At 58.3% G+C, this 22,027-nt stretch overlaps 11 protein-coding genes across 11 annotated transcripts; 4 read left to right on the forward strand and 7 right to left on the reverse strand.

The window, feature by feature from the left end:
* Window positions 1-245: 245 nt before the first annotated feature.
* Window positions 246-1,934, reverse strand: PG985_011271 (sugar 1-4-lactone oxidase; the record flags this gene model as incomplete). The annotated part of the gene is made up of 1 exon (XM_066831038.1): window positions 246-1,934. The coding sequence occupies one exon, from the start codon at window positions 1,932-1,934 to the stop codon at window positions 246-248; it is 1,689 nt and encodes a 562-aa protein (XP_066681720.1).
* A 949-nt stretch (window positions 1,935-2,883) lies between these two features.
* PG985_011272 (Aldo/keto reductase) lies at window positions 2,884-4,098 on the forward strand (the record flags this gene model as incomplete). The annotated part of the gene is made up of 1 exon (XM_066831039.1): window positions 2,884-4,098. The coding sequence occupies one exon, from the start codon at window positions 2,884-2,886 to the stop codon at window positions 4,096-4,098; it is 1,215 nt and encodes a 404-aa protein (XP_066681721.1).
* Window positions 4,099-4,197: 99 nt separating this feature from the next.
* On the reverse strand, window positions 4,198-5,689 carry PG985_011273 (uncharacterized protein; the record flags this gene model as incomplete). The annotated part of the gene is made up of 7 exons (XM_066831040.1): window positions 4,198-4,589; window positions 4,642-4,739; window positions 4,807-4,874; window positions 4,934-5,242; window positions 5,305-5,384; window positions 5,442-5,489; window positions 5,536-5,689. The coding sequence occupies 7 exons, from the start codon at window positions 5,687-5,689 to the stop codon at window positions 4,198-4,200; spliced, it is 1,149 nt and encodes a 382-aa protein (XP_066681722.1).
* A 764-nt stretch (window positions 5,690-6,453) lies between these two features.
* Window positions 6,454-7,425, reverse strand: PG985_011274 (uncharacterized protein; the record flags this gene model as incomplete). Its single annotated transcript, XM_066831041.1, has 2 exons — window positions 6,454-6,908; window positions 6,990-7,425. The coding sequence occupies 2 exons, from the start codon at window positions 7,423-7,425 to the stop codon at window positions 6,454-6,456; spliced, it is 891 nt and encodes a 296-aa protein (XP_066681723.1).
* Window positions 7,426-7,854: 429 nt separating this feature from the next.
* Window positions 7,855-8,292, forward strand: PG985_011275 (uncharacterized protein; the record flags this gene model as incomplete). The annotated part of the gene is made up of 3 exons (XM_066831042.1): window positions 7,855-7,879; window positions 8,036-8,125; window positions 8,207-8,292. The coding sequence occupies 3 exons, from the start codon at window positions 7,855-7,857 to the stop codon at window positions 8,290-8,292; spliced, it is 201 nt and encodes a 66-aa protein (XP_066681724.1).
* Window positions 8,293-8,915: 623 nt separating this feature from the next.
* Window positions 8,916-10,338, forward strand: PG985_011276 (uncharacterized protein; the record flags this gene model as incomplete). The annotated part of the gene is made up of 2 exons (XM_066831043.1): window positions 8,916-9,764; window positions 9,823-10,338. The coding sequence occupies 2 exons, from the start codon at window positions 8,916-8,918 to the stop codon at window positions 10,336-10,338; spliced, it is 1,365 nt and encodes a 454-aa protein (XP_066681725.1).
* Window positions 10,339-10,423: 85 nt separating this feature from the next.
* PG985_011277 (uncharacterized protein) lies at window positions 10,424-11,611 on the reverse strand (the record flags this gene model as incomplete). Its single annotated transcript, XM_066831044.1, has 1 exon — window positions 10,424-11,611. One exon carries the CDS (start codon window positions 11,609-11,611, stop codon window positions 10,424-10,426), a length of 1,188 nt encoding a protein of 395 aa, XP_066681726.1.
* Window positions 11,612-11,923: 312 nt separating this feature from the next.
* PG985_011278 (uncharacterized protein) lies at window positions 11,924-13,462 on the reverse strand (the record flags this gene model as incomplete). The annotated part of the gene is made up of 2 exons (XM_066831045.1): window positions 11,924-13,201; window positions 13,265-13,462. 2 exons carry the CDS (start codon window positions 13,460-13,462, stop codon window positions 11,924-11,926), a joined length of 1,476 nt encoding a protein of 491 aa, XP_066681727.1.
* A 795-nt stretch (window positions 13,463-14,257) lies between these two features.
* On the reverse strand, window positions 14,258-15,549 carry PG985_011279 (uncharacterized protein; the record flags this gene model as incomplete). Its single annotated transcript, XM_066831046.1, has 2 exons — window positions 14,258-14,965; window positions 15,037-15,549. The coding sequence occupies 2 exons, from the start codon at window positions 15,547-15,549 to the stop codon at window positions 14,258-14,260; spliced, it is 1,221 nt and encodes a 406-aa protein (XP_066681728.1).
* Window positions 15,550-16,484: 935 nt separating this feature from the next.
* On the reverse strand, window positions 16,485-18,287 carry PG985_011280 (uncharacterized protein; the record flags this gene model as incomplete). Its single annotated transcript, XM_066831047.1, has 3 exons — window positions 16,485-16,781; window positions 16,863-17,799; window positions 17,875-18,287. The coding sequence occupies 3 exons, from the start codon at window positions 18,285-18,287 to the stop codon at window positions 16,485-16,487; spliced, it is 1,647 nt and encodes a 548-aa protein (XP_066681729.1).
* A 2,180-nt stretch (window positions 18,288-20,467) lies between these two features.
* Window positions 20,468-21,954, forward strand: PG985_011281 (allantoate permease of the major facilitator superfamily; the record flags this gene model as incomplete). Its single annotated transcript, XM_066831048.1, has 2 exons — window positions 20,468-20,612; window positions 20,693-21,954. The coding sequence occupies 2 exons, from the start codon at window positions 20,468-20,470 to the stop codon at window positions 21,952-21,954; spliced, it is 1,407 nt and encodes a 468-aa protein (XP_066681730.1).
* Between the last annotated feature and the right edge of the window lie 73 nt (window positions 21,955-22,027).

The following is a 22,027-nucleotide window of genomic DNA, read 5'->3' on the forward strand; positions in this document are numbered from 1 at the left end:
TATGTGCGAGTAATTGTCGAGGTATGAGATCAGATGCCTTACTCATGAACCATCGTAAGCATCGCCGGTGGCAATGGCACAACTACCAAAGCAAGGCCCAATGCAAATCTAGCAAAAGAAAAGTCGATTACATTGAATACACAGGCATCATTGGAACATCGTTAATTTTTTGCTCGAAGAAAATAAACATTGACATGATTACTCCACAGCGCAAAATATATCTCGCGATCTAAAATCCCCATCAACTACTGCACGGCCGACACACCCGAGTCCTGTCGACTGTGGACCGCCGCCTCCCCGGCCTTGACACTCTGCACGTCCCCCAACACCGTCACCCCCGTCTGCGCCCCCGCGCTCACCCTGCCCGTCTCCCGCTCCTCGGCCGGGTAGCGCGGCGCCGCCGGGTCCAAGACGTGCTGCCGGTGCCAGGGCCCCACGAACAGCCCGTCCGGGTCCGCCTTGTCCCGCACCCGCCGCCACTGCGTCAAGTCGTCGCCGTACCAGTCGGCCAGCTGCTCGGCCGAGACCCCGAAGTTCTTGGCCCAGTGGGGGCGGCCGCCCAGGTCGCGCATCAGCCACTCGAACCCCGCGAACCAGCGGTCCAGCCCCGGCGGGTCCCGCAGGTAGGGGCGGTACATGGTGGCGTTGATGTTGAGCGTGGGCCCGTCCTTGACGGTGGAGTCGAGCCAGGGCCGGGCGGCGCTGGGGGTGCGGGCGCGGCCGTCGCAGACGCGCACCTCGACGGGCGAGTGCACGTAGACGCCCTCGGCGCTGAAGGGGATCCCGTGGTTCACGTAGCCCGGGTCGCCCGGCTGCAGCCGGTTGAGCCAGGCGCCCAGGCGGGCCAGGGCCTCCGGGCCGCGGGCGAGCGGGATGGCCCACTCGGTCACGTACTGGCTGTAGAGGCAGTTCATCCAGAAGGCCTTGGCGCTGGGCTGGACGGCGCTCGTCCGCGTGGCCTCGCCGTTCCGGAAGCCGTACTGCAGCCCGAAGACGAACCACTCGATCCAGGGCACGATGCGCGGCACCCACCGCGCCAGCGCCAGCAGGTTGTGGTATATATGGTAGCCGAGGGCGCCGTCGTAGTAGCCGACGGGCGGGTCGCGCAGCCTCTCGCGGCCGCTGTCGAGGTCGGCCTGGGGCACGGCGTCGGCCTTCCAGAGCACGGCGCGCCGCGTGTACGGCAGCCACCAGACCCGCACGAAGTCGGCCTGCGTCCAGAGCGTCGTGTCCCAGGTCGCCAGGACGCGGGCGTCGGTGTCGATGCGCTGGTCCCACCGCAGCGCGAAGGCCGGCACCGCCCGGAACGTCACCTCGGTGATGATGCCCAGCGCGCCCAGCGACAGCAGCGCCGCCCGGAACAGGTCCGGGTCCTCGGTCGCGGAGCACTCGGCCGTCTGCCCGCTGCCCAGCGTGATCTTGAGCGAGGTGATGCTCTCCGACAGCAGGCCGTGCTTGAGCGAGCTGCCCCGCGTCCCCGTGCTGATGACGCCCGCGATGCTCTGCTCGTTGACGCTGCCCATGATGGGCATGGCGAACCCCCGCCGCGCCAGCTCGTCGCTGAGCTGGAACAGCCGGATGCCCGCCTGCATGGTGGCGACGCCCGTCGCGTCGTCAAACGCCAGGATCCGGTTCATCTTGTCCAGGCTCAGCATCCAGTTGCTGGTGCACGTCAGCGTCGAGGGCGAGTGGGCGTGCCCCACGGGGACGAGCCGCCGGCGGCACAGCCGGGCCAGCCGCACCACCTGCTCCACCTCCTCCTGCGTCTCGGGCTCGAGGTACAGCTCCGGCCGCGACGAGAAGGTCTTGGCCCACGTCGCATGCGTGTAGGCGCGCCGGGCCCGGAAGGGCACGCCGCTTTTGCCGACGGCGTCGTCGATGATGGCCTGTATTTGGGAGTCCAGCGCAGTGGGCGACGACGATGAGGGGGCCATTTTGGTTCAATCTACACAAAATCGCTCAGCGAACTTGTTTGTGTGGTATTATGGAGATTGCCGTATGCGATCAAGGGAACGAAGTCTGGTTGGGCTTTTGTTTGTCTGTTTGTTTGCACGCGAATATGTGCGAAGCATCCATCAATTTCAACCAGTGGTGAGGGGAATCGGGTATGGGGAAAGCCACTCGCATTGAGAGAGCCTGGCGACTGAGAAAGACTCTTGGGTAAGTTTCGATGAGCTAGGCGGTGTCGCATCGTGTCATGCGGGACGCGGGTTTTCCGATGCTCAGAATAGATGTTTGGGGTGCCCGGTCCTCAATGGGACTTAGACAGATGGGATGACATTTACCCGTCTACGTTACAGCGAAGGAGGTCAGTAACGTAGAGTGAGAAAGGGAAAAACACACTGTGCGGGATCCATGTCGGCCAGGTCTTGGCGCATCAGTGTTTGATCAGGGGTAGGGGTCCGGAGATCTCCAGATCGACCCGCAGATACTGCTGCATGCACTTACCACTACCCACGCACAGGGGTAGCCCGCCGGGATGCGTCTATTTTTGTGTCTCCATCTAGGAGAAACAAGAGCGAGTCAGGGACTCTCCAGCCATTTGCCGCTTTTGCCCAAAGACACTAGACCTTGTCAGAAGAAACGTTTGCCTGTCAAACAATGACAGCTATGCTATAGGACATGCGCCACGGAAGAGCAGACTCCCTGGCTAGAACATGCCAATCAGCAATTATCGATCAGATGCATGTACATAGTTGTGTTCTCTCGTCTCGTAGCAAACAGTCATGTCTCGCGCGCAAACGGTATTCTGCTGATAAGCACCTGAGCCCAGACCACAAAAGGCACTTTCTAAGTCGTCCCGAACAACACCATCTGCATATCTATAAAATACGGATACACATTGTCAAATAGAGAGTAAACCGTTGGAAGTAACTCACCACCATGGAAAAAGCCACAAACCAACAGACCCGCCCGCTCTGTGAGCGCCTGCCTCCCCTCATACTGGGTACGGCCACCTTCAACACCCAATACGTCGCCGACCCCCTCCAGATGCCCTACCGGCGCATCGTGTCCCGGGCGCTCGAGCTAGGCGTCACCGCCTTCGACACCTCACCCTACTACGGTCCCTCGGAGGTCCTCCTAGGCGACGCCCTGGCGGCCGCGCAGGAAGCCACGGGCGTCTCGCGGGAGTCGTACTGCATCATCACCAAGGCCGGCCGCATCGCGCCCCGCGCCTTCGACTACTCCCCCGCCCACATCCGGTCCAGCGTCCGGCACAGCCTGGAGCGGCTGCACACCCCGTACCTGGACCTCGTGTACCTGCACGACGTCGAGTTCGTCTCGCCCCGCGAGGTCCTCGACGCCGTCGCGGAGCTGCGCCGCATCCCCCAGGTCCGCGCCGTCGGCATCAGCGGGTTCCCCGTCCTGGTGCTCTGCGACCTCGCCGAGACGGTGCTGCGCGAGACGGGGACCCCGCTGGACGCCGTCCTCAGCTACGGCCACTTCACGGTGCAGAACTGCTCGCTGGCCCGGGCCGAGGTCATGGGCGTCGTGGACAACAACGGCAGCAGTAGAAGCCCCGTCCGGCGCCTCCGGGCCGCCGGCGTGGACGTGGTGTTGAACGCGAGCATGCTGAACATGGGCCTGCTGACGTCGACGGGGATCCCGCCCGACCCGGAGGCCGCGTCGGGGGGCTCGCCGCTGGCCAAGTGGCATCCGTCCCCGCCGGCCCTCCGCGTGGCCTGCAAGACGCTCGCGGACAAAGCGGCGGCGGCGGGGGAGCGGCTCGAGGCCGTGGCCATTCGCTGGTCGCTGTACGAGTGGGCGCGCGTGGGGGCGCTCGCGGGCGTCGGCATCCAGCTGCCCAGCAGCCTGCAAGGCGCTACCACGACGAAAACGGTCGGGGGCAGCGTCATGGGGGTCACGTCGGTCGAGGAGCTGGAGGAGACGGTGTGCGAGTGGGAGGGCGTGCTGGAGGCGCTGGATTCGCCCAATGGCGCGGCCTTGCCGTCAGGGAGCGGGGACAGGATCCGCCGCACGGTTAGGCTGGTGCGCGAGGTTTTGTGGCCCGCGTTGGGCAAGTGGCAGGACTACAGCTGGGCCAGTCCGGAGCCGGGGTTCGTGAATGAGAGGGCAGTGCAGAGGAGTTCCATCTAGCAGTTTCAATTCGAAGAAAGACAGCTACGCCAATCTAGAGGGAATAAATGAATACCTTGTTCTCCTGGTTGGTCAATTTTCACGACCGCTATCTTACACTTATACAGCTTGATCCCCTGCTCTGTTCGCGCCGAGGTCGCGCAATTCATAGGCATCGGCGCTGCATGCGGAACTTTGCTCCATCGACGTTGATCCCAACCTCCTCTCTGATCCCGCTTCGGCAGACAGATGCTGCTTGCTCTCGGCAGGCTTCGTTTGCTCCGTCCAAACCTGGGCTTGCGTTCTCTCCCGATGTTCCTGGCTCCCTCTCCGAGAAGACAAGGACAGCCTCGCAGCTGCACGGCGAATGGAGTTGATCGAGATCCTCAGCCCTTCTGGAAGGGACGCCATGACGGCGCGGGCAAATTGGAAGGAGAGGGTCGGCAAATTGGCAGCAAGCAAGCCAACACCAACTTCGATGGCGGGCCAGTTCGAAAAGAGGAGCGAGGACCCTAGGCCCACATCAGCAACAAGTGAGGAATAAGAAAACGGGAAAGGACATACCCTGAAAGAAGTTGGCTCCGTCGTCGCTGTTGATGACATCGGGCTCGGTCAGGCTGACGAGCTGAATAATCGTATTGTTCAAACCAGCGACGAATGCGCTGCGTGCGAGCGAGTCAGCTAATATGCCTGCCAGTAGAATGGGGATCTTTCAAGGGTACGACTGACAATCCCCCCAGAACGAAGACGACAGTGAGGGCTATCTTGCGCTTGAAGTCCATCTGTAGACGCCACAACTACATGGGCCAGCGTCAGTCCCAGTCTCGCACGCAGCTCTTGCAGAAGAAGCACTCACAAACGGTATGGGCATGATCAGCAAGCTCAAATCAATAAAGCTGTCCAGGGCGAACACGCCCATTTGGATCTGGAATCCCCACACGGGACACACTTGCCAGCCGCCTTCGACGTTGGCCGTGAAATTCGTGCCGCAGTAGAACAGCCACGACAGCACTGCGTAGACGAACCAGACGATGGAGAGCCCGATGAAAACCCAGTTGACAATATTGAAAGCGCGACCGACGAAGATGCGGCGATAAAAAAGAAGCATAACCAGCTTGATGAGGAAGTTGGCGCCCATCCATAGAATTACAAGCGCGGCTGTGACCTGGGTATTGCATACTTGAGTACTTAAGTTATGGACAACAATGATTCGAAACAGCATCATACCTGAGCTACTAGATGTTCCCGCTCCGCTGCATCGTCAGCATCTATGGGTGGCGCATCAGAAAAGGCGCCCATGAAGACTCCTGAAGCTTGTAAGTGTCGAATCAATCAACCGCCCGGGAACTACAGGAGACACATACCGGTGAGAAGTCCAACGCAGCAGCCAGTCATGCACAACTGTGGTGGCTCTTGTTAAGATCAATGCTCACTTGTGTCTGGGAGGCTCAGAAGCACTTGCCCATGCTGGAATGCAGAACCAGTCATCAAGCTGTAGATCTGCCTTGAGCTTTCGGCGTGAGTAAAAGCGAAGTCCAACGGCGATAGCATCGATGATGGGGAAGGAGATCCCCACTGCGGTTGCACTCTGGGTCGTCCCAACACTCGACATGATGAAGTGCTGATTTGGATCATCCAAGTCGGAGACTGTAAGTTGCTTACGTGTTCACGGCCAAGTCTGTTATATACACAAAAGGGTAGAGTGAAGGATGCAGGATCCGAAGCATCCAACGTGCAGGCTGGAATATGCTTAGTCCTGATCGCGGGGGCCGAAGGAACGACGACGCGGGGTAGTAATCTCAACCAACCCAGGGACAGGAGGCTCGACAAATTCTGTTGCCATTTCGTGGAACGTGTAGGCTTCCGGATATGACGCGGAAGGTCCGACGTGCAATGCATAAAATTGCTTGCCAGGGCCCTGGCTCAGCCTGACTGCGACCGCGGGACCGCCCAAGTCTCTTGACAGAGGTGATGGTGTGGACATGCTGACATGCATCCGATATGACGTGAATCTCACTGCAGATCCATGTAGGATTAGCGCCAACGGTTCATCCCGCTTCTTGTACGTTGGTGATAAGCTTCATGGCCTGTCTGTAGCCTTGCCGGCTCTCCTGCATACGCATACTGCTTGTCAATACTGCTACCTCGAAGCTTGGTTCAATCGACCTCACGTCAGCATGAATAATACCGCGATATCACCGCGGGGTTGCAAGTTCAATACCTGTTTCATTACGTTGACCCCAATTTAGCATGTCGTACAACCATATCCTCGTCATCGGTTGCCTGCCTCGGACCAACGTTTCATTGAAAATCACCTCTAAAAAAAAGAACCGCACCATTCGATATCCTGTGATTGACCGGCTCACGCCCGCTTTATTAGGGGTTCCAGCCCATGGAAATGGCGTCCTCGGGCTGTGTCCAACGAAATCCGTCCGGGACCTCCACGGTCCGCCGTGCCAGCCACCCCTGCAAAGCATCCCAGTCGACACATGTGTGATGCGTGTTGGCATTTGGCGTCGGGTTCTCATGATCCAACACCCAATTGTAGGGGATGATGCCAGTGTCAAATTGACACATGAGGCTCTGGCGTATGTAATCGACGCAGTGCTCGTAGTGCCGCTCATACATTTCGGGCACGCGCTGCTTCTTCTCTTGGGTCTTGGGGAAATAGTCCATGTAATGGTCCTGCCAAATGTAGTGCAGGCAGTGCAGCTGGTGGGATCCAATGGTGGCTGCAATGTAACCCCCACCCGCTTGGGGCGGGAACTTGGCAGACCAGTCCGGGTGGTGCACCCTTCCAATGTCTTCCTTGGAGACGCTGATCATGCCGTCTTTTCGTGCCGATCGTCAGCAGTGAACCAACGATTGGACATCGATTGCTGAATCAAAAGCTTCATTTCTTGCTTACTTACATTTCATTATGTCGTACCACGCCTTCTCCACCTCTTCGGTTGGTGGGCCTTTCCAGGGGCTCTGATACCAGAGCGAGCCGTTGAAAAGCCGGTGGACGTACGCATGTGGCGCCACTGCATCGTTGACAGGAGCTGCCACGGTGGAATCAATAGTCAGCCCTATGGTTCCCGCCGTGGTGTGGGTTGGATAGAGTGTCTCACAGTAGTAGTTGAATTTATTCCAACAGCCGATCTGGCTTGTTCTGGTGGCCAGACTCAGCGCTACGACCAGTCCAGCGATAGCCACAGCATTGATGCCATGGACAAACCAATGCACTTTCATGGGCCGTTGAAGCCATCGCTGGTCGCTTCGAGAACCGAACTCGCCTGGAAGCACTGCCTTGGACTGCCCAAACTCTTCGGACGGAAGCGCAGTGTAGTGCGACTCTGTAGGCATGATAGCAGTACTGCGTTGTGGTCTAGTCCGGGGATATCGCTTCGTCTGATGGTGAAATGGCAAGAAGAGTGCGGAAGGCTCTGGTAAGCTATCGTATTAGGAAGTTATAAATAATCCTTCTTTGTCCTGTTCTCTCCATCGATTGAATCGAACCAGGCAGGCTCCATTGACTAGGATACGATGATAGCAATATCCCTTGCAGTGTTGATCACGATCTTCCAACGAATCATGCATTGCATCACCGCACCACGGGGTAGAGCCATGCCAGAAATCATCACATGCCGCCCGGCGCGAATTTGATCACGTCAGACGGCTGTAACCCTGGGCTTGCATGCAAATGGGCTCCATGTTGTCATCCTCGAATATCCATCGCATACACCGGCCCAGCCTTATGCTAGTGATCTGCAAGGCTCGCAAGGCTCTATCACAATGACGAGGGGTGACTGTGGCAATGGTACGTAAGGCGCGTTTCCCACGAGCCACGATATAACAGTTACGAGTTCTTCGTACAATGGCTCGTATGAGTCTCCCCCTCAAGACATTCTTAGCAAGACACCGCCATTACCATCATCATCATCATTCTGACCATCATCATCACTACGAACACCAGCAATCATGATCGCCCGTCTGAGTTTTGTCACCGTACTGCTTCTGACTTTGGGTGTCCCCGCGATGCCAACTGGAGTTGACCACCGTGCCAGTAGGTATTCCTCGAGTACAACAAGCTCGCCCCGGACTATTTCGGGTTGTCAACATGCAATGCTCTGACCCCACTTTCTAGACTTCGAAACCGATCCAATGCTACAAGTTGGCGAGAAGGCCGCGTCTTCCTACGCTGATAGCAGCTACAAGATGGTCAAGATGTAGGCTGGATGACTTGCTTGTACGAGGACAAGAGGGCTGCCGAATTCTACCCTCAGTAAACGAGATGTGTCTGATCGTACAACATGCATATGGGGGCGGGAAATGAGGGTCACAGCGGATTGTCAATGCCTTGCAATCATTGGATGTTGATTAATATTCACATGTAGTCCGAAATGAAACACTGTCGCTTTCCGTCTTTGCGTATATATCATGTTTGCCTATCGTGTTGGATCAACCCTAGTAAGCAGTAAGCTTTGTTATCACAGTTGCATATATGCAGATCATTGAAGCCGTCACACATTAGTGATGTCACTGTTGTTCTGGCCTGGTGGTATCTACCGGCTGTTAGGTCATGTACCAGCTTCACCCCTTATGCAACCAGTACCTAAACTTTTGGCCAAGCGGCTACCAAAGGCCTAGTACCGGGTCTACCTCGCATGGAACTCAACAACCTTGTGGGGGCCGCCGCAGTTGCATTGTTTTAGGACTTCGGAATCGATGGTGGTACAGCTGAGAATGCAAGGGATGTATTTTTTCCTTACTGAATATATATGATCCACTACCTCGTATCATTCTATTCTCATTCTTTTTTAGCAGAAACGAAAGACTCCCATTTTACAAATACCATGGCTACCGAGAAGAACGATGTGGAAACCAGTTCTACGACACAGGGACTTGGTCGCAGGTGGAGACTATTCCCCGAAGCTCCGACCAAAGACCCAGGGCCTCCCCCAGACGGTGGCACTCTGGCATGGCTGCAGGTTTTGGCCGGCCATCTGATGTGCTTTATCACATGGGGTTTGATAACCAGCTTTGGCATTTTTCAGTCCACCTACGAGGACATGCTCCACGCCGCATCATCGACTATTTCCTGGATCGGGACAGTCCAGATCTTCATGCTCCTCCTGGTTGGGACCTTGTCGGGTCGAGCGAGCGATGCAGGTCTCGTGCACCAAGCTGTCCTACTTGGTACTCTGCTGATTGTCATCGGCATGTTTCTAAGTAGCCTTGCTATGCAATACTACCAGCTCTTTCTGTCCCAGGGCGTGTGCGTTGGGTTGGGTATGGGCATTCTCTACATGCCCGGCCTTTCGGTGCCATCGTCCTACTTCAAGGCGAAAAAGTCTGTGGCAGTCGCCATTGTGGCAACCGGTGCAGGTACTGGGGGCGTGGTGTATCCAGCCATGGCCCGGCAACTGCTTCATACTGTCGGTGAGCTCTTTCCCACCCTTCAGCTCCAACCCGACTCGGGGACTGATATGCCGCCCATTACAGGACTGGCTTGGACCATCAGAAGCATGGCCTTTGTTACCTTGTTCGTGGCAGTTCTCGTGAACCTGCTCCTACGTGTGCGAGTGCCCGCACGCAGATCAGGCCTCTTGGCCGATCTTGGCGCCTTCAAGGAGCCCTCTTATCTGTTCTTCGTCATCGGGTTCTTCTTGATTTACTGGGCCGTGTACTTTGTCTTCTACTATGTCAGTAGTATTACCCGATGTCACCCGTTTCTGGGTCATCAACTCATGCGTTCAGCAGATCGACCTCTACGGCTACCAATACGGCCATTTCACGTCGCAGGACTCCATCAACCTCCTCCTCCTCACCAACGCCCTGGGCATCCCCGGCCGCGTCGTCCCCGGCTTCGTCGCCACCTACCTGCTCGGCCCCCTGAACACGGCCGTCCCCACGGCGCTCTGCGTCGCCGTCGTGCTGTACTGCTGGCCGGCGGCGGCGCACGCGCACGGCCCGCTGTACGCGTTCGCGGCCGTGTACGGGTTCGTGGCCAGCGCCGTCCAGTCACTGTTCGCCGTCTCGCTCGCCGCGCTGACCGACGACCCGGGCCAGCTCGGGACGCGCATGGGCATGGTCTTCACCGTGGTGGCCTTTGCGTGCCTGACCGGGAGCCCCCTGGCGGGCGCCATCATGGAGGCGGATGATGGGGGCTACCTGGGCGCGCAGATGTGGGCAGCTACAAGCATGCTCCTCGGATCGGGAGCCTTGATCGTGGCGAGGGTGTATAAAACAGGATGGGTGTTCAAGAGAAGGGTTTAGGTCGACTTATAAGACTGGTCCAGGAGTACGAATAGTGCAGTTCGGTAATTATTGTCTAGGAAGTAGTCCTTGAGAATTACCAAGCTTAAATACCAGCTGGACCATATTCGGTCCACTCCTTTCCGTGCCAGAACTTCTGGCCGCCCCTGAACGAATGCTCCACCTTCGCTTTTGCTCTCTCTTCCATTCTTGTTTCGTATTCCATCATGCCCTTCTCGGTGACGCCCTTTTCGGCAATGGTCAATGCCAGGTCAGCCGCGTTCCTGATGGCCGTGTCGGCCCCAGAACCACCCATCGGACTCATAGGGTGCGCTGCATCGCCGACGAGCGTCACCCGCCCAGCTTGGCCCGCCAATCGAAGCTCTATGTCGGGCTTGCTCGACAGGACGGGCGCACAGGCGGACAATTCATGCGCGGCGAGATCGAACAGAAGCTTCAGGTCGGGATGCCACGTATGGGTCACCTGCTCCAGGAAATACTTCTTCTCCTGCGTCGTCTTGGGCAATGCCGCCGAGTATTGGCCTGGCGCCGTGCACACGACCCAATACACGTAGTTGGAGAACTCGGGCAGTCTGTCCCCCAGCTCCTGCAGCCCGTTCTCGGGCCATACCATCGGGTCTACTACGGCCTGGACGTTGGCGTCGTAGTCGTGATACATGCACCAGCTTAGGAGTTCGGGCCGTAGTCTTGCCCGCACCGCCTCTGTCAGCGGGGTGCGGCCCCACATGACGCAGCGCTCCAGGTCGAGCAGCCTCCGGTCTGGTTGGAGCTGCTTGCGCACCCTGCTCTGAATGCCGTCGGCGCCGACCAGGAATTGCCCACGCGCCACGGAGCCGTCGGCAAACTTGGCCCGGACCTGCCCGTCGACAATCTCGTACGCTTCGAACGCCTTGTCGTACTCGACAGCGTCCGAGATGCCCAACAGGGCCAATGCGCGGATCCAACTTCGATCTACGGGCATTGCCTCGGGATCCGCGGGCGTGGGGTCAGGAAACTCGAGTTTCCTTGCGTCGACATAGCGCGGCGCGGAGCCGATCTCGGGGGCTGTGCGTTGAAGGAGGTTCTGGAGCTGGGGCGACAAAACACTGTTGAGGGCCGCTCGGCCTGGTCCCGAGATGCGAAAGCGGTGGCCCTGCGCCTTGTGCGATCGTGCATGACGCTCAAAAAGACGGAACGGGACGGACCGTAGTCGGAGGCCTTGCGCCAGAGTGAGGCCGGCGACTCCGGCTCCGATGATCAGGACAGGCAGGTCGGTGGGGGTGTTTGACTCCATGGAGCGGATGTGGGTACGATCATGAGTTTATTGGAGTCACAATGTGGTGAGACATGCGCAGTGGATGAATCACGTGGAAACAAAAAGCACTTCAAATCACGTGGTGCTGTTGCACGCCCTGCACCTTCTTGTGTAACGTCGGCAGCTGCCAGATTCCTACCGCCCATTGAATGGGATCCCGCGCTTGCCACATCCGGGCCCCAGAACAGCGCTTTCTCCTTTTAACCTGCAATTAATGCTACCGATATCAGAAGACAATAGTCTCCCTGTTAACATCTACTGATGATCTTCCACGCTTAATGTTTCGTGCTGTCACTTGTCCCCTAGCATCCGCGGCAAGAGCCCTTCGTTAAACTCCCAGATGATGGTCTGAAAATGGCTCGAAAACGCCGCGCCCGTCCACCAAGTCGACCGGTGGCCCTGAAGCGCATACAGCATCTGGTGAAAGCCCTTCCTGTGCTCCTCGGCCGAGACGCGCAGGGCCATCGGGCCGTGGTCCGAGATCGCCACTATCTCGACAGGCTGCTGTTCTTCTTTAGAAGACGGACGGGGCAAAACGCCCTGCTCAATCAGCCGGTCCAGCGAGGACTGCAGCAGCTCCCGGGCGTCGTCGTAGCCAAAGTCCTTGGTGCCGATCACGAGGGACCGGAAGACCCCGCTCTCGAGGCCCGCGGCCGTGTTGTCCTGCAGCTCGAACTTGCCGAGGAAGGGCAGCCGCGGCGTCTCGAGGTAGTTGGCGGGCGCGACGGCCGCGGGCAGGTTGGCGACGCTGGTGTTGCCGGCCGTCAGCGAGGGGTGTCGCACGAGCGTGGCCCAGACGTGCACGTAGTCGAACTTGGAGAAGACGCCCGTCTCTTGCGGGTCGAGGTCGAACGGTCGCATGGCCGCCTCGCCGACGGGGCGGATGGCCATGAGCAGCTTGGCGGCGTGGATGGTCGTTTCCTCGCCGGTCCGCTGGTTCTGGGCCGTTAAGATGACCCCTTCGTCCGGCGTTCGAATGGACTGCACGACCTTCGTCTCGTACAAGATGGACTCGTCACCGATCAACCGGGCCATGGCGTCGTACACGTCCTGGTTCCGGTGCGAGGCCGGGACGAAGTTGTCCTGCCGACCCAACATGGAGCGCGCCATCTGCGCCCCGAACCCCTGCATCACCGTCATGGTCAACTCGTCCTCCATTCGACCGAGGCCAAAGCCGGTGACCGAGTAGATCTGGGGTACCGCATCCACAATTCCGTATCTTTCGACAAAGTCCCCGAAGCGCATCAGAAGGTCCTCGGGGACGGCGTCGCCGGGCGGGAAGTTCCATAAGCCGGGGACTAGCATGTCCTCGTACCTCTCGCAGACGGCCAAGTACTTCTCCATTGCCGTCCGCGCGGCGGCACTCTCGGGCGCCGTGTACCCTGGGATGGGCTCCCCGGTGGTGAAGTCGGCGTACTTGGTGGGGGCGCGGACCCGCGAGGGCGGCGCGGTGGAGATGTTCAGACGGTCGAACAGCGCGGTGGCTCCGGCGTAGTCAACGAAGGAGAAGACGCCGTAGTCCATGGAGTCCTTGGTGCCGAGAGGCGTGTAGCTATCTACATTGCCGCCCTAGATGGGGGACGGACTGGTTGGCATGCATACGATCGATGGCAAGGTGGCCTTGTTACTCACTAGGATGTCTTCCTGCTCAATCAAAACAATGATTTTCCCCATGTCCTTGAGTCTCAAGGCCGCGTGGGCTCCGCCGGCGCCGCCACCCACAATCACGACATCCGTTTCGAGAACATTGCTTGAAGGTGTGCGTGCAGGGGTGGCATCGTTGCTAAGTAAAGCTACAATGCCGATGAATCTGAGCCAGGAGTATGTCATCATGACTTTAATTCAGACACCGAGAATTGTTCAGAACAGGGTGGTAATGAAGAGTATAGCAAGGCGATTAGAGCGTCTCTAAGATCATACAACTTATATACCAACCTGCTCGTGAACCATCAGCTGGAAATCGGGACTTACTCCTGGAATCAGGCCATTACGGCAAGAGAACCCGACATGAATATTTTGGTGCCTGAGGGGTTGTCGGAATTTTCCCTTCTCGTGAGGGGATACGGCGTAAACATGCATGTCAGCAGCAGCGTGCCGCTGCAATAGCAGGGGCTATACCGAATTCTAGCCACAGCATGGTAAAACTAAGCAAAGCACTGACCCAGCTGTGCGACAAGCGTATTTAACCGGCACGTTGCGCCCGCTCTATGCTCCGGTCTAGACCACCCGCCAAGACGAAGCCGACGAATTGAAAACTTAGTTGGGGAGTAAGCCGAGGTCTGACCACGCCTTAGAAGGAAACTGAGTGTAAGCGAGTCCATAGATGAAAGCCGTTATACTAGCCCCGCTACGATGCTGAAGATGGCTCTACGTTACATTTGATCTCGGAGATGCGCGTCTTCTTGCACTGTTAGACTCGGTCACCATGAGCCCAGGCTTTTCCTGCAACTGGATACAGGTAGTCTTCATGATTAACCCAGCATTTCGGGATTTTTTGTTTATTTTATGTAACTAGGCAGGGTATTGTTCTATGTATATTCATCGACCGCATCTGGATTTCCTGCCCCCGTACCAACAAGAATACCAGCGCCCTCCCCCTGAACACTTGCCCGCCCAATCCCGCCCTCAAATCTCCCTCTCCGCAATCGGCGCCCCCTTCCCCCGAAAAAAGTCCACAATCGAATGCGGCGAATTATCCGCATAAAACACCCCCAACATATCCAGCCCCCTCTGCACGAGCCCCGCCCCGCGCGCAAACATCTCGACCTCGTACTCGCGCACCGCCCGGTCCCGCGCCTCGTCCCCGTCACTGTCCAACCCACCGTGCTCCGCCAGCTTTTCGGCCAGGTCCAGCGCGTCCGTCATGGCGTAGTTGGCGCCCTCGCCGCTGGGCGGGCCGAGGTGAGCCGCGTCCCCGACGAGGGTCACGCCGGGGACGGGGTCCCACGCGATCGCGGAGGGGGGGATGTGGTATAGGGGCCAGGGGCGGAAGTCGGTGGCGTGGGCGATGTAGTGGCGGATCTCGTCGGTCCAGTCCCCGAAGAAGCCGCCGTGCTTGCCCTCTTCGGTGGAGAGGCACAGGGCCCGCATGGCTTCGGTGTCGGCGAAGTCGACGCGGCCGTCCGTGGAAAAGTCTTCCGCGACCTGCACGCCTAGGTAGACGCGGTAGGAGCCGTCGCCCAGGTTCTGAAAGGTGGCGGTTTTGTTGGGGCCGCCGGCCATGAGCATGCCTTTGCGGACGCGGGACTGGAGCTGGGCGTAGACGGGGTTGTCCGGGTTGATCCGGGATTCGATTATGTGGATGCCGCAGTACTGGGGTGTGACGGGGGTGAGCTGGGATACATGTTAGCCGCAGCAAGTTCTCAAAACACAAGAGGGAAAGGGGGTTCGTCTATTTTACTTACCAGTGACCGCACCTTACTCCACGCCCCATCCGCCCCCACCACCAGCCGAAACCCCGAAGCCGTCGTCCCATCCGCGAACTCCAGCACCGGCTCCCCTCCCTTCCCATCAGCCCCCCTCGTCACCCGCTTCACCCCACACCCCCACCGAATCTTCCCCTCGGGCACGGCCTCCAAATAAATCCTCCGCAGATCCCCGCGATCGATCTCGGGGAAATCGCTCCCCCGCTCCAGATCGACATACTGCCGCCCCCTGCCGACCCCGTCCCAGAGCTTGAACGTCGAGGCGTCGTAGCGGGCGTACTTTTCAAATTCCTTGGCCAGGCCGCCCTCGACGATGGCCCGCTGCCCCGTGGAGGCGTGGATGTCGAGGGTGCCGCCCGTGCGCTGCCCGAAGGCGGCGGGGGAGGCGTCGCGCTCGTAGACGACGTAGGACACGCCGCGACACTCGAGCAGGCGGGCCAGGGCGAGGCCGGCGGGGCCGGCGCCGATGATGGCGACGGAGGAGGTGGTCATGATGAGGCTTGGACGCAGGGAAACAGAAAAGAAAGGGGGGGTTGCCTATCAAAGATTGGGACGGCAGACGAATCACGAGAAGTTCTGCGTTATCAAAACATACACAGCAAGTACCGTCTTTGGAATATGTAGTAGCCCTGTAAAGGATGAACTGGTCTTATAACCCCAATACTATAGAGCCGCAAGAAACTTGGCACCGCCTTTATACCCGGATGCATCTGTATAGACGGGAGTCAGGGACGGGCCCACATCGCAGGTAGTGGCTTTGTTTTCTCGGGCGCTGCTTCCGCCCGTCTGACAGCTAGTGCTGTTCGGGCTTTAGCAAGGCCCGAAGGCAAAGGGAGCCATGGTTGCACGGCCTGAAAACCATCAGCCACCGAAGTACTAGGTCCCGGCATGTCTGATGGAAATTGGTTGTACCCGAAGCAAGGCTAGCACATCTTTTTCCAGCTCATGTAGCCCCTGTGGACTATAAGGCTGGGCAGTGTGCACAGGCGCTAAGGCTGTCTGACAGCCGCAGCACTGGCAAAACACCGAATGTCCGGTTGGGGAGGGCAGCGCATAAAGTACGTCATAATCTATTCGTGTATCTATCTCTTCAGCTTACAGACGTCTTCTAAGAGAAAGGGGTATCAAACTGTGACTCCTATCTATTGGAGTCAACATGACAACCCCCGAGTAATGCTATTGATACGAAAGCCATGCCGCCTTCGCGTCGGATATAGACGACGGTTGGCAAGTTTCCTCGTCCTTGGAAGCCATCGGGGGTTCCTAAACCAGATGGGCCTGCACAGGTATATCCGCCGGACTATATGTATGCCGATTGCATCGATCACATTGGTGTCTTTGTCGCAGCGATGACTTCCCGAAAGCCATCGCAGACAAGCCCCCATCGACGCGATCTTCGCAAGTCTACCCGTATCTGCGCACCGCACCTAAAGCACCACCCCCACCGCCTCCGGGTGCCCCTCGGTCGCCGCCAGCTTCTGCGCGAACGAGGAGCGCTTGCGCAGCGCGGCGCCCTTCCAGTAGATGGCGCTGGCGGAGCCGACGAGCACCCAGGCGATGCCCATGAGCACCGTGTTGGCGTACGCGAGGCCGTGCGCCGGGTACTGCTCCCGGAAGTGGTCGTAGAAGGGCATGGCGGCCCAGGTCAGCACGCCGGCCAGGACGTCGCGGGCGAAGCCGTTGCCGCCGGTGGCCGAGGCGGAGTAGGGGCCGTAGGCGGCGACCTGGAAGCAGTGTGTTAGTCAATGCACTGGGATGATCGGATGTGAAGATGGACTGGAGAGCAGAAGGGGTAATTAACGCACCATGTAGTCAATCGTGGCCTGGTAGATGGCGAAGTTGGCGATGCCGATGATGGCAGAGCCGATAATGGGGCCCATCCAGTGCGCCTGTGGGACACCCGTCCAAGCAAAGATGGCCAGCCCAATCGGCAGACAAGGCGCGGTATACATGAGCCACCACAGCCGGGCCTCGAACTTTGCGTAGTCGCTGTGGGGGTTCTGCAGCTCCATATTCTGCTGGCGCTTGATGGCGGGGAAGAAGCTCAGGTAGGCCACCAGGTAGCCCAGGCCGATGGCGACGAAGGTGAGGCCGATCTGCCACGAGTTGAAGCCCCAGACCTCGTAGACGAGCCCGAACGACTGGAAGCCCATGAAGATGAGGGCGTCGCTGAAGCCCGAGAGCAGCGACAGCACGGCTACGATGGGCTCCGTCACGAACATCTTGAAGGGCCGGAGCCACAGCGTCGTCATCTCGGCGGGCGCCAAGATCTCCTTCCAGGTCTTGCGCTCGTTGGGCCCGTAGTGGTGGGCGAGGTGGCCGCCCTGGCGGCGCAGGCGCTTGGCGTAGGCGGCGAGGCGGCAGGTGACGCGCGTCTCCTCGACGAGGAAGAAGTGCAGCAGCTGGACGACGGCGCCGACGATGAGCTGGAGCCAGATGGTCCAGCGCCAGTGCAGGTAGTACTCGACGAAGCCGCCCGCGATGGGGCCGAAGATGGACCCGCCCACCGACGACAGCACCACGAACAGCACGGCGTACTGCTGGTCGTCGGCGTGGTACATGTCGGCCACGATGCCCAGCGTCACGCTGCCGCCCGCCGAGAAGAGACCGCCCAGGCACCGGAACGCCAGCACCGTCGCGAAGTTGGGCGCCAACCCGACGCAGAGGCAGCACAGATTGACCAGGGCGAGGGAGATCTGCAGGACGGGCCAGCGGCCCAGCTCTTCGGACCAGGGGGCCCAGCTGCAGGATAGCTGGTGTTAGTCGCATTGTATTTCGGAAAGGGGGACGACAAAGGTAGGTTGAGGAAGCACTTACAGTTCACAGCCGAAACCGTACAACACCAAGAAAGCACCCGCGCCGGCACGAGCGGTCTGTTCGGTGATGCCGAACTCATGGGCCATGCCCTTCTGCCCGTTGGCGTAGAGCGACGTATTGAAGTTCATGGAGCATTGGACCAGGAAGACGACGATCAGGATCCGCCATTTCTTCATTGTCGTGAATGCGTACGCCGAGGCTTGAGGATAGTCGGTCTCTTGGATGATGACGGGCTGCGACCCAGGAGGCGTCGCGGACCCAGCCGAAGGCACCCCCAGCTCCTTCTCCTCGACGGTGGCTCCGACGTCAGATCCGCTGACCAACTTCGTCGCCGTCACCGTGTCGGCTGGGACATCCTGGTACCGGCCGACCGCCGTCGTTATCCTGTTGTTATCTTGAGTTTCTGACGCCATGGTCGCGGCAGCTTAGACTGAAAGATTGGCGGAGTGGTGTGATTCAATGACACGCGTACACAGCGACAACGATGCGACTAGAGTGATAAGAAGAAAAGCCCGGGGAGGAAATCCTGGGGAAATACTCCATTTTTGTAAGGCAGTTCTGCAAGCCCAAAGTCAAGATACGAGCGTTGGTCACGCAGACGATGGAAATGCACTCGGGTACGTCAAAGCCATCAAGGTAGGTGGCGGTGATGGGCCGCATAAAATGCAGCTCGCGCAGCTCGAAGTTTATTTCAGGAGAGGGAATATTCCCATCATGCGCCGCTCATCGGAAAGCGGGAAGGCGGATTGGTAGACGTGGGTATGCGACTGCTTAAACGTCGTGACACCGCGCCCACATATCGGCCCTGGCAGTTTAGCTATGCATATGTACCGAATCGACGATGAGGCGCCATCCGAAGGATGCATGTTTCGGGACGGCGAGGCGGAATCCCATGGACGGAATAGGCCAGCGGAAACTTAGAGCCTCACCCTGTGGCTTGTTACTAGGTTTGCCCTTCGCGCTGTTTCCAGTACACATCCATGCCCGCACATATGCTGGTGGTAAAGATGACAAAAGGGTGATTTGCGACCAGGCGAACTCAAAAACCTCATGCTGCATTTGAGCACTTGGACAGCTGTCAAGATCCGAGATTCCGAATGCTATGTCGGACTGGCAGACCCTTGGATAGTCGCAAGGGGGGATTGCTCCGGTTGACATGCCATCGTAACTATACCGTAGGCGGTCTACGTCACGGTATCACATGCGCATCAGCAGACCGGAGCATCCTGTATATGCGTCCAGGTATTCCTGACGTATTATTCAATCTGGCAATGGTAGGAGACCCTGGAGGCTTCGAATCAATTGAGTGGGAGGTTGTAAGAACGAATGCCCAGAAACTCGCGGAGGTTAGGCGATGCTTCCAGCCTCTAGCTTCAGGCGGGATTAGAGACGCAATTCTGCTAGCTGCATTCAGCGACGGAATCTGATTGGCTTTGAAGCGTGGGCAGCACGTGCTGGGGCTGGAAAATAAGGTTTGCGCAGTTATTCAGCTGGCCTAGCCGCCTGAAGCTTGGTTCCCTCAGGGCTTCTCTTTTTCGCGCAAACTCGTCCAATGATGATGCCGTCCCCATTGCGGTTCAGGCCAGGTACGACTTTCCGCTCGGCCGATGATGGGCATCGAAAATTACTTTTTTCCCCATTACTTCATGGCGATTCGGAAAGCGATATGATATGCACAATCTCTCCGGATGTGATATGAAACGGGCATTTCCTCCTTCTTGGGTCTATTGGGCGACACTTGAAGCCGTCCGTCCACCCTGTAGAGCCCCAAAATGAACTCTCATACGCATTCAGTCACCCCTAAATCAATTGAACACACAAAACCAACCTGGCATCTGTATTTCTCATCTCCTCATATAAGATCTGCAGAGTCAATCATAGAATGATAAGAAACAATTGCCATCTACTGTTTCTGGTAGGGACACACTCGGTTCAATGCAGCTCACGGTCGACGAGGATCAGACAACAACGGTTTCCGTATCGCTTTCTCTCAATCCCGGCAAACGCCGCGGCGCCGGCTATCTTGCAGCAATCCGGCATTGCGTGATTGCGGATCGCCATGGCGCGAGTCGCACCCTCAGCTTTGCATTTCTCGCGAAAACAGGGTTGGCATTACTTAAAAGACCCTGCTGTCGAGTTTGGAATCAGCCCAAGTCTGCTTTTGGCATCGGTATTCAATGATGTGATTGGCGAGGCCGCTTTCTATTGGACACCGACGTAGAGAATCCGCATGCTCGTGAGCTCCTTATCTTGACTACCACGTAAACACTCTGTATAAAAGGCACGTCCGCTGTCCTACTCTTCTGATGTGATATACGCTTGCTTTACCGCAGGAATACTTTCAAGACTCCCACCACTGCGTGAATATGGGAGCCGAGAAAAGAGGTCCGGACTGCGAGTCCGGAAGTGAAGGGGCGGACCGTCACTGAGAAGTATGCCGACGTTACCCTCCGCCTCCTCGAAGACCATGGCGACGAATTCGGCCCCTTGACCCCCGAGGCCGAGAAGAAGCTGAGGAGGAAGCTCTACCTGCGTCTTATGATTCTGCTGTCGGCCATCAACATGATGCTATTCGTACGATGAGCCCCCTAATATGCATGCAGCCCAACTGACTGGTACTGACCGCCACCAACAGATTGACAAGTCGACGCTTGGATATGCCGCCATTCTCGGTTTGTTCAAAGAGACCGGAGTGACACCCGCTCAGTACAACAACCTGAACACCATGTTCTACGTCGGTAAGCACGAATCTTTCAATGGCCCTGGACAAGCCACGGGGACCTCAGATGGAACGGCTTGCAGGCTAACATAGTCCCAGGCTACCTCGCCTTCCAGTGGCCCGGCCACTACCTGATGCAGCGCCTCCCCTTCGGCAAGTTCGTCGCCTCCGTCATCCTCGCCTGGTCCGTCGTCATCTTCCTGCATTGCGTCGCCGTCCGCTACGAGGGCCTCGTCGTGATGCGCCTGGCCCTCGGCGCCGCCGAGGCCGTCATCGTCCCCGCCATGGAGATCACCATCGGCATGTTCTTCAACCGGCACGAGCAGTCCTTCCTGCAGCCGGTGCTGTGGATCACCTGCCAGGCCGCGCCCATCTTCACGGGCTTCATCTCGTACGGGCTGCTGTGGTCGACGGGCCCCGTGTTGCCTTGGAAGCTGCTGCACGTCGTCACGGGCGGCATCACGCTGCTTTTGGCCGTCTGGGTCTGGATCGATTACCCGGCTAACCCCGCCGAGGCCCGCTGGCTTACTCTGGAGGAGAAGGTGCACGTCATCCGCCGCGTGCACGCCTCGATGCAGAGCTCCATCGAGCAAAAGCGGTTCAAGAAGGAGCAGTTCGTCGAGACGCTCAAGGACCCCGTGTCCTGGCTGTTCGCCCTGCAGTCCTTCACGCTCATGTACTCCAACAACCTCAGCTACGGCCAGAAGAACCTCATCACCACCTCGATCGGCATCGACCCCCTCGGCTCGACCCTCGTCGCCGTCGCCGGCGGCTGCCTCGGCGTCGCCTGCTGCCTCGTCGCCACCTTCCTGCTGCGGCGGTGGCCCCGCAACCTGGCGCTGCACGGGACGGTCTGGTGCGTGCCCGCCGTCGCGGGCGGGATCGGCATGATGGCCATCGACTGGGAGAACAAGCTGGCGCTGCTGGCATGCCTCATCCTGGGCGCTAGTATTTACGGCATCACCTACATCATCGCGCTGGGCTGGACGACGTCGACGGCGGCCGGGTACACCAAGAAACTGACGCGCAACGTCATGTTCATGATGGGCTACAGCGTCGGCAACCTGGTATCGCCGCAGATCTGGGTGCCGTCGCAGGGGCCCCGGTACTACGGGGCCTGGGCCTCGATGATTATCGTCAGCTGGGTTGGGACCCCGGCAATCCTTTGGGTCATTCGGTTTATTCTGGCAAGGCGGAATAAGGAGAGATTGGAGTGGATTGCGACGCTCAGTGACGATGAGAGGGACGGGGGGTTCGTGGAGCAGGTGGATGAGGCTGGTCAGATTGTGAGGGTCAAGGTTGATATGGCGGTCTTGGACTTGACTGACCTGGAGAATAAGTTCTTTATTTACCCTCTCTAGACTAGCATGACGCTCTTCAAAGACTAGGTATACTTTTACAATGATTTTCTTCCTGGAAGGACAACCTCAGTCG

Source organism: Apiospora marii (genome assembly GCF_038362585.1).
Source record: "Apiospora marii strain CBS 49790 chromosome Unknown utg000007l_segment0_segment0, whole genome shotgun sequence".
Lineage (NCBI taxonomy): Eukaryota > Fungi > Ascomycota > Sordariomycetes > Amphisphaeriales > Apiosporaceae > Apiospora > Apiospora marii.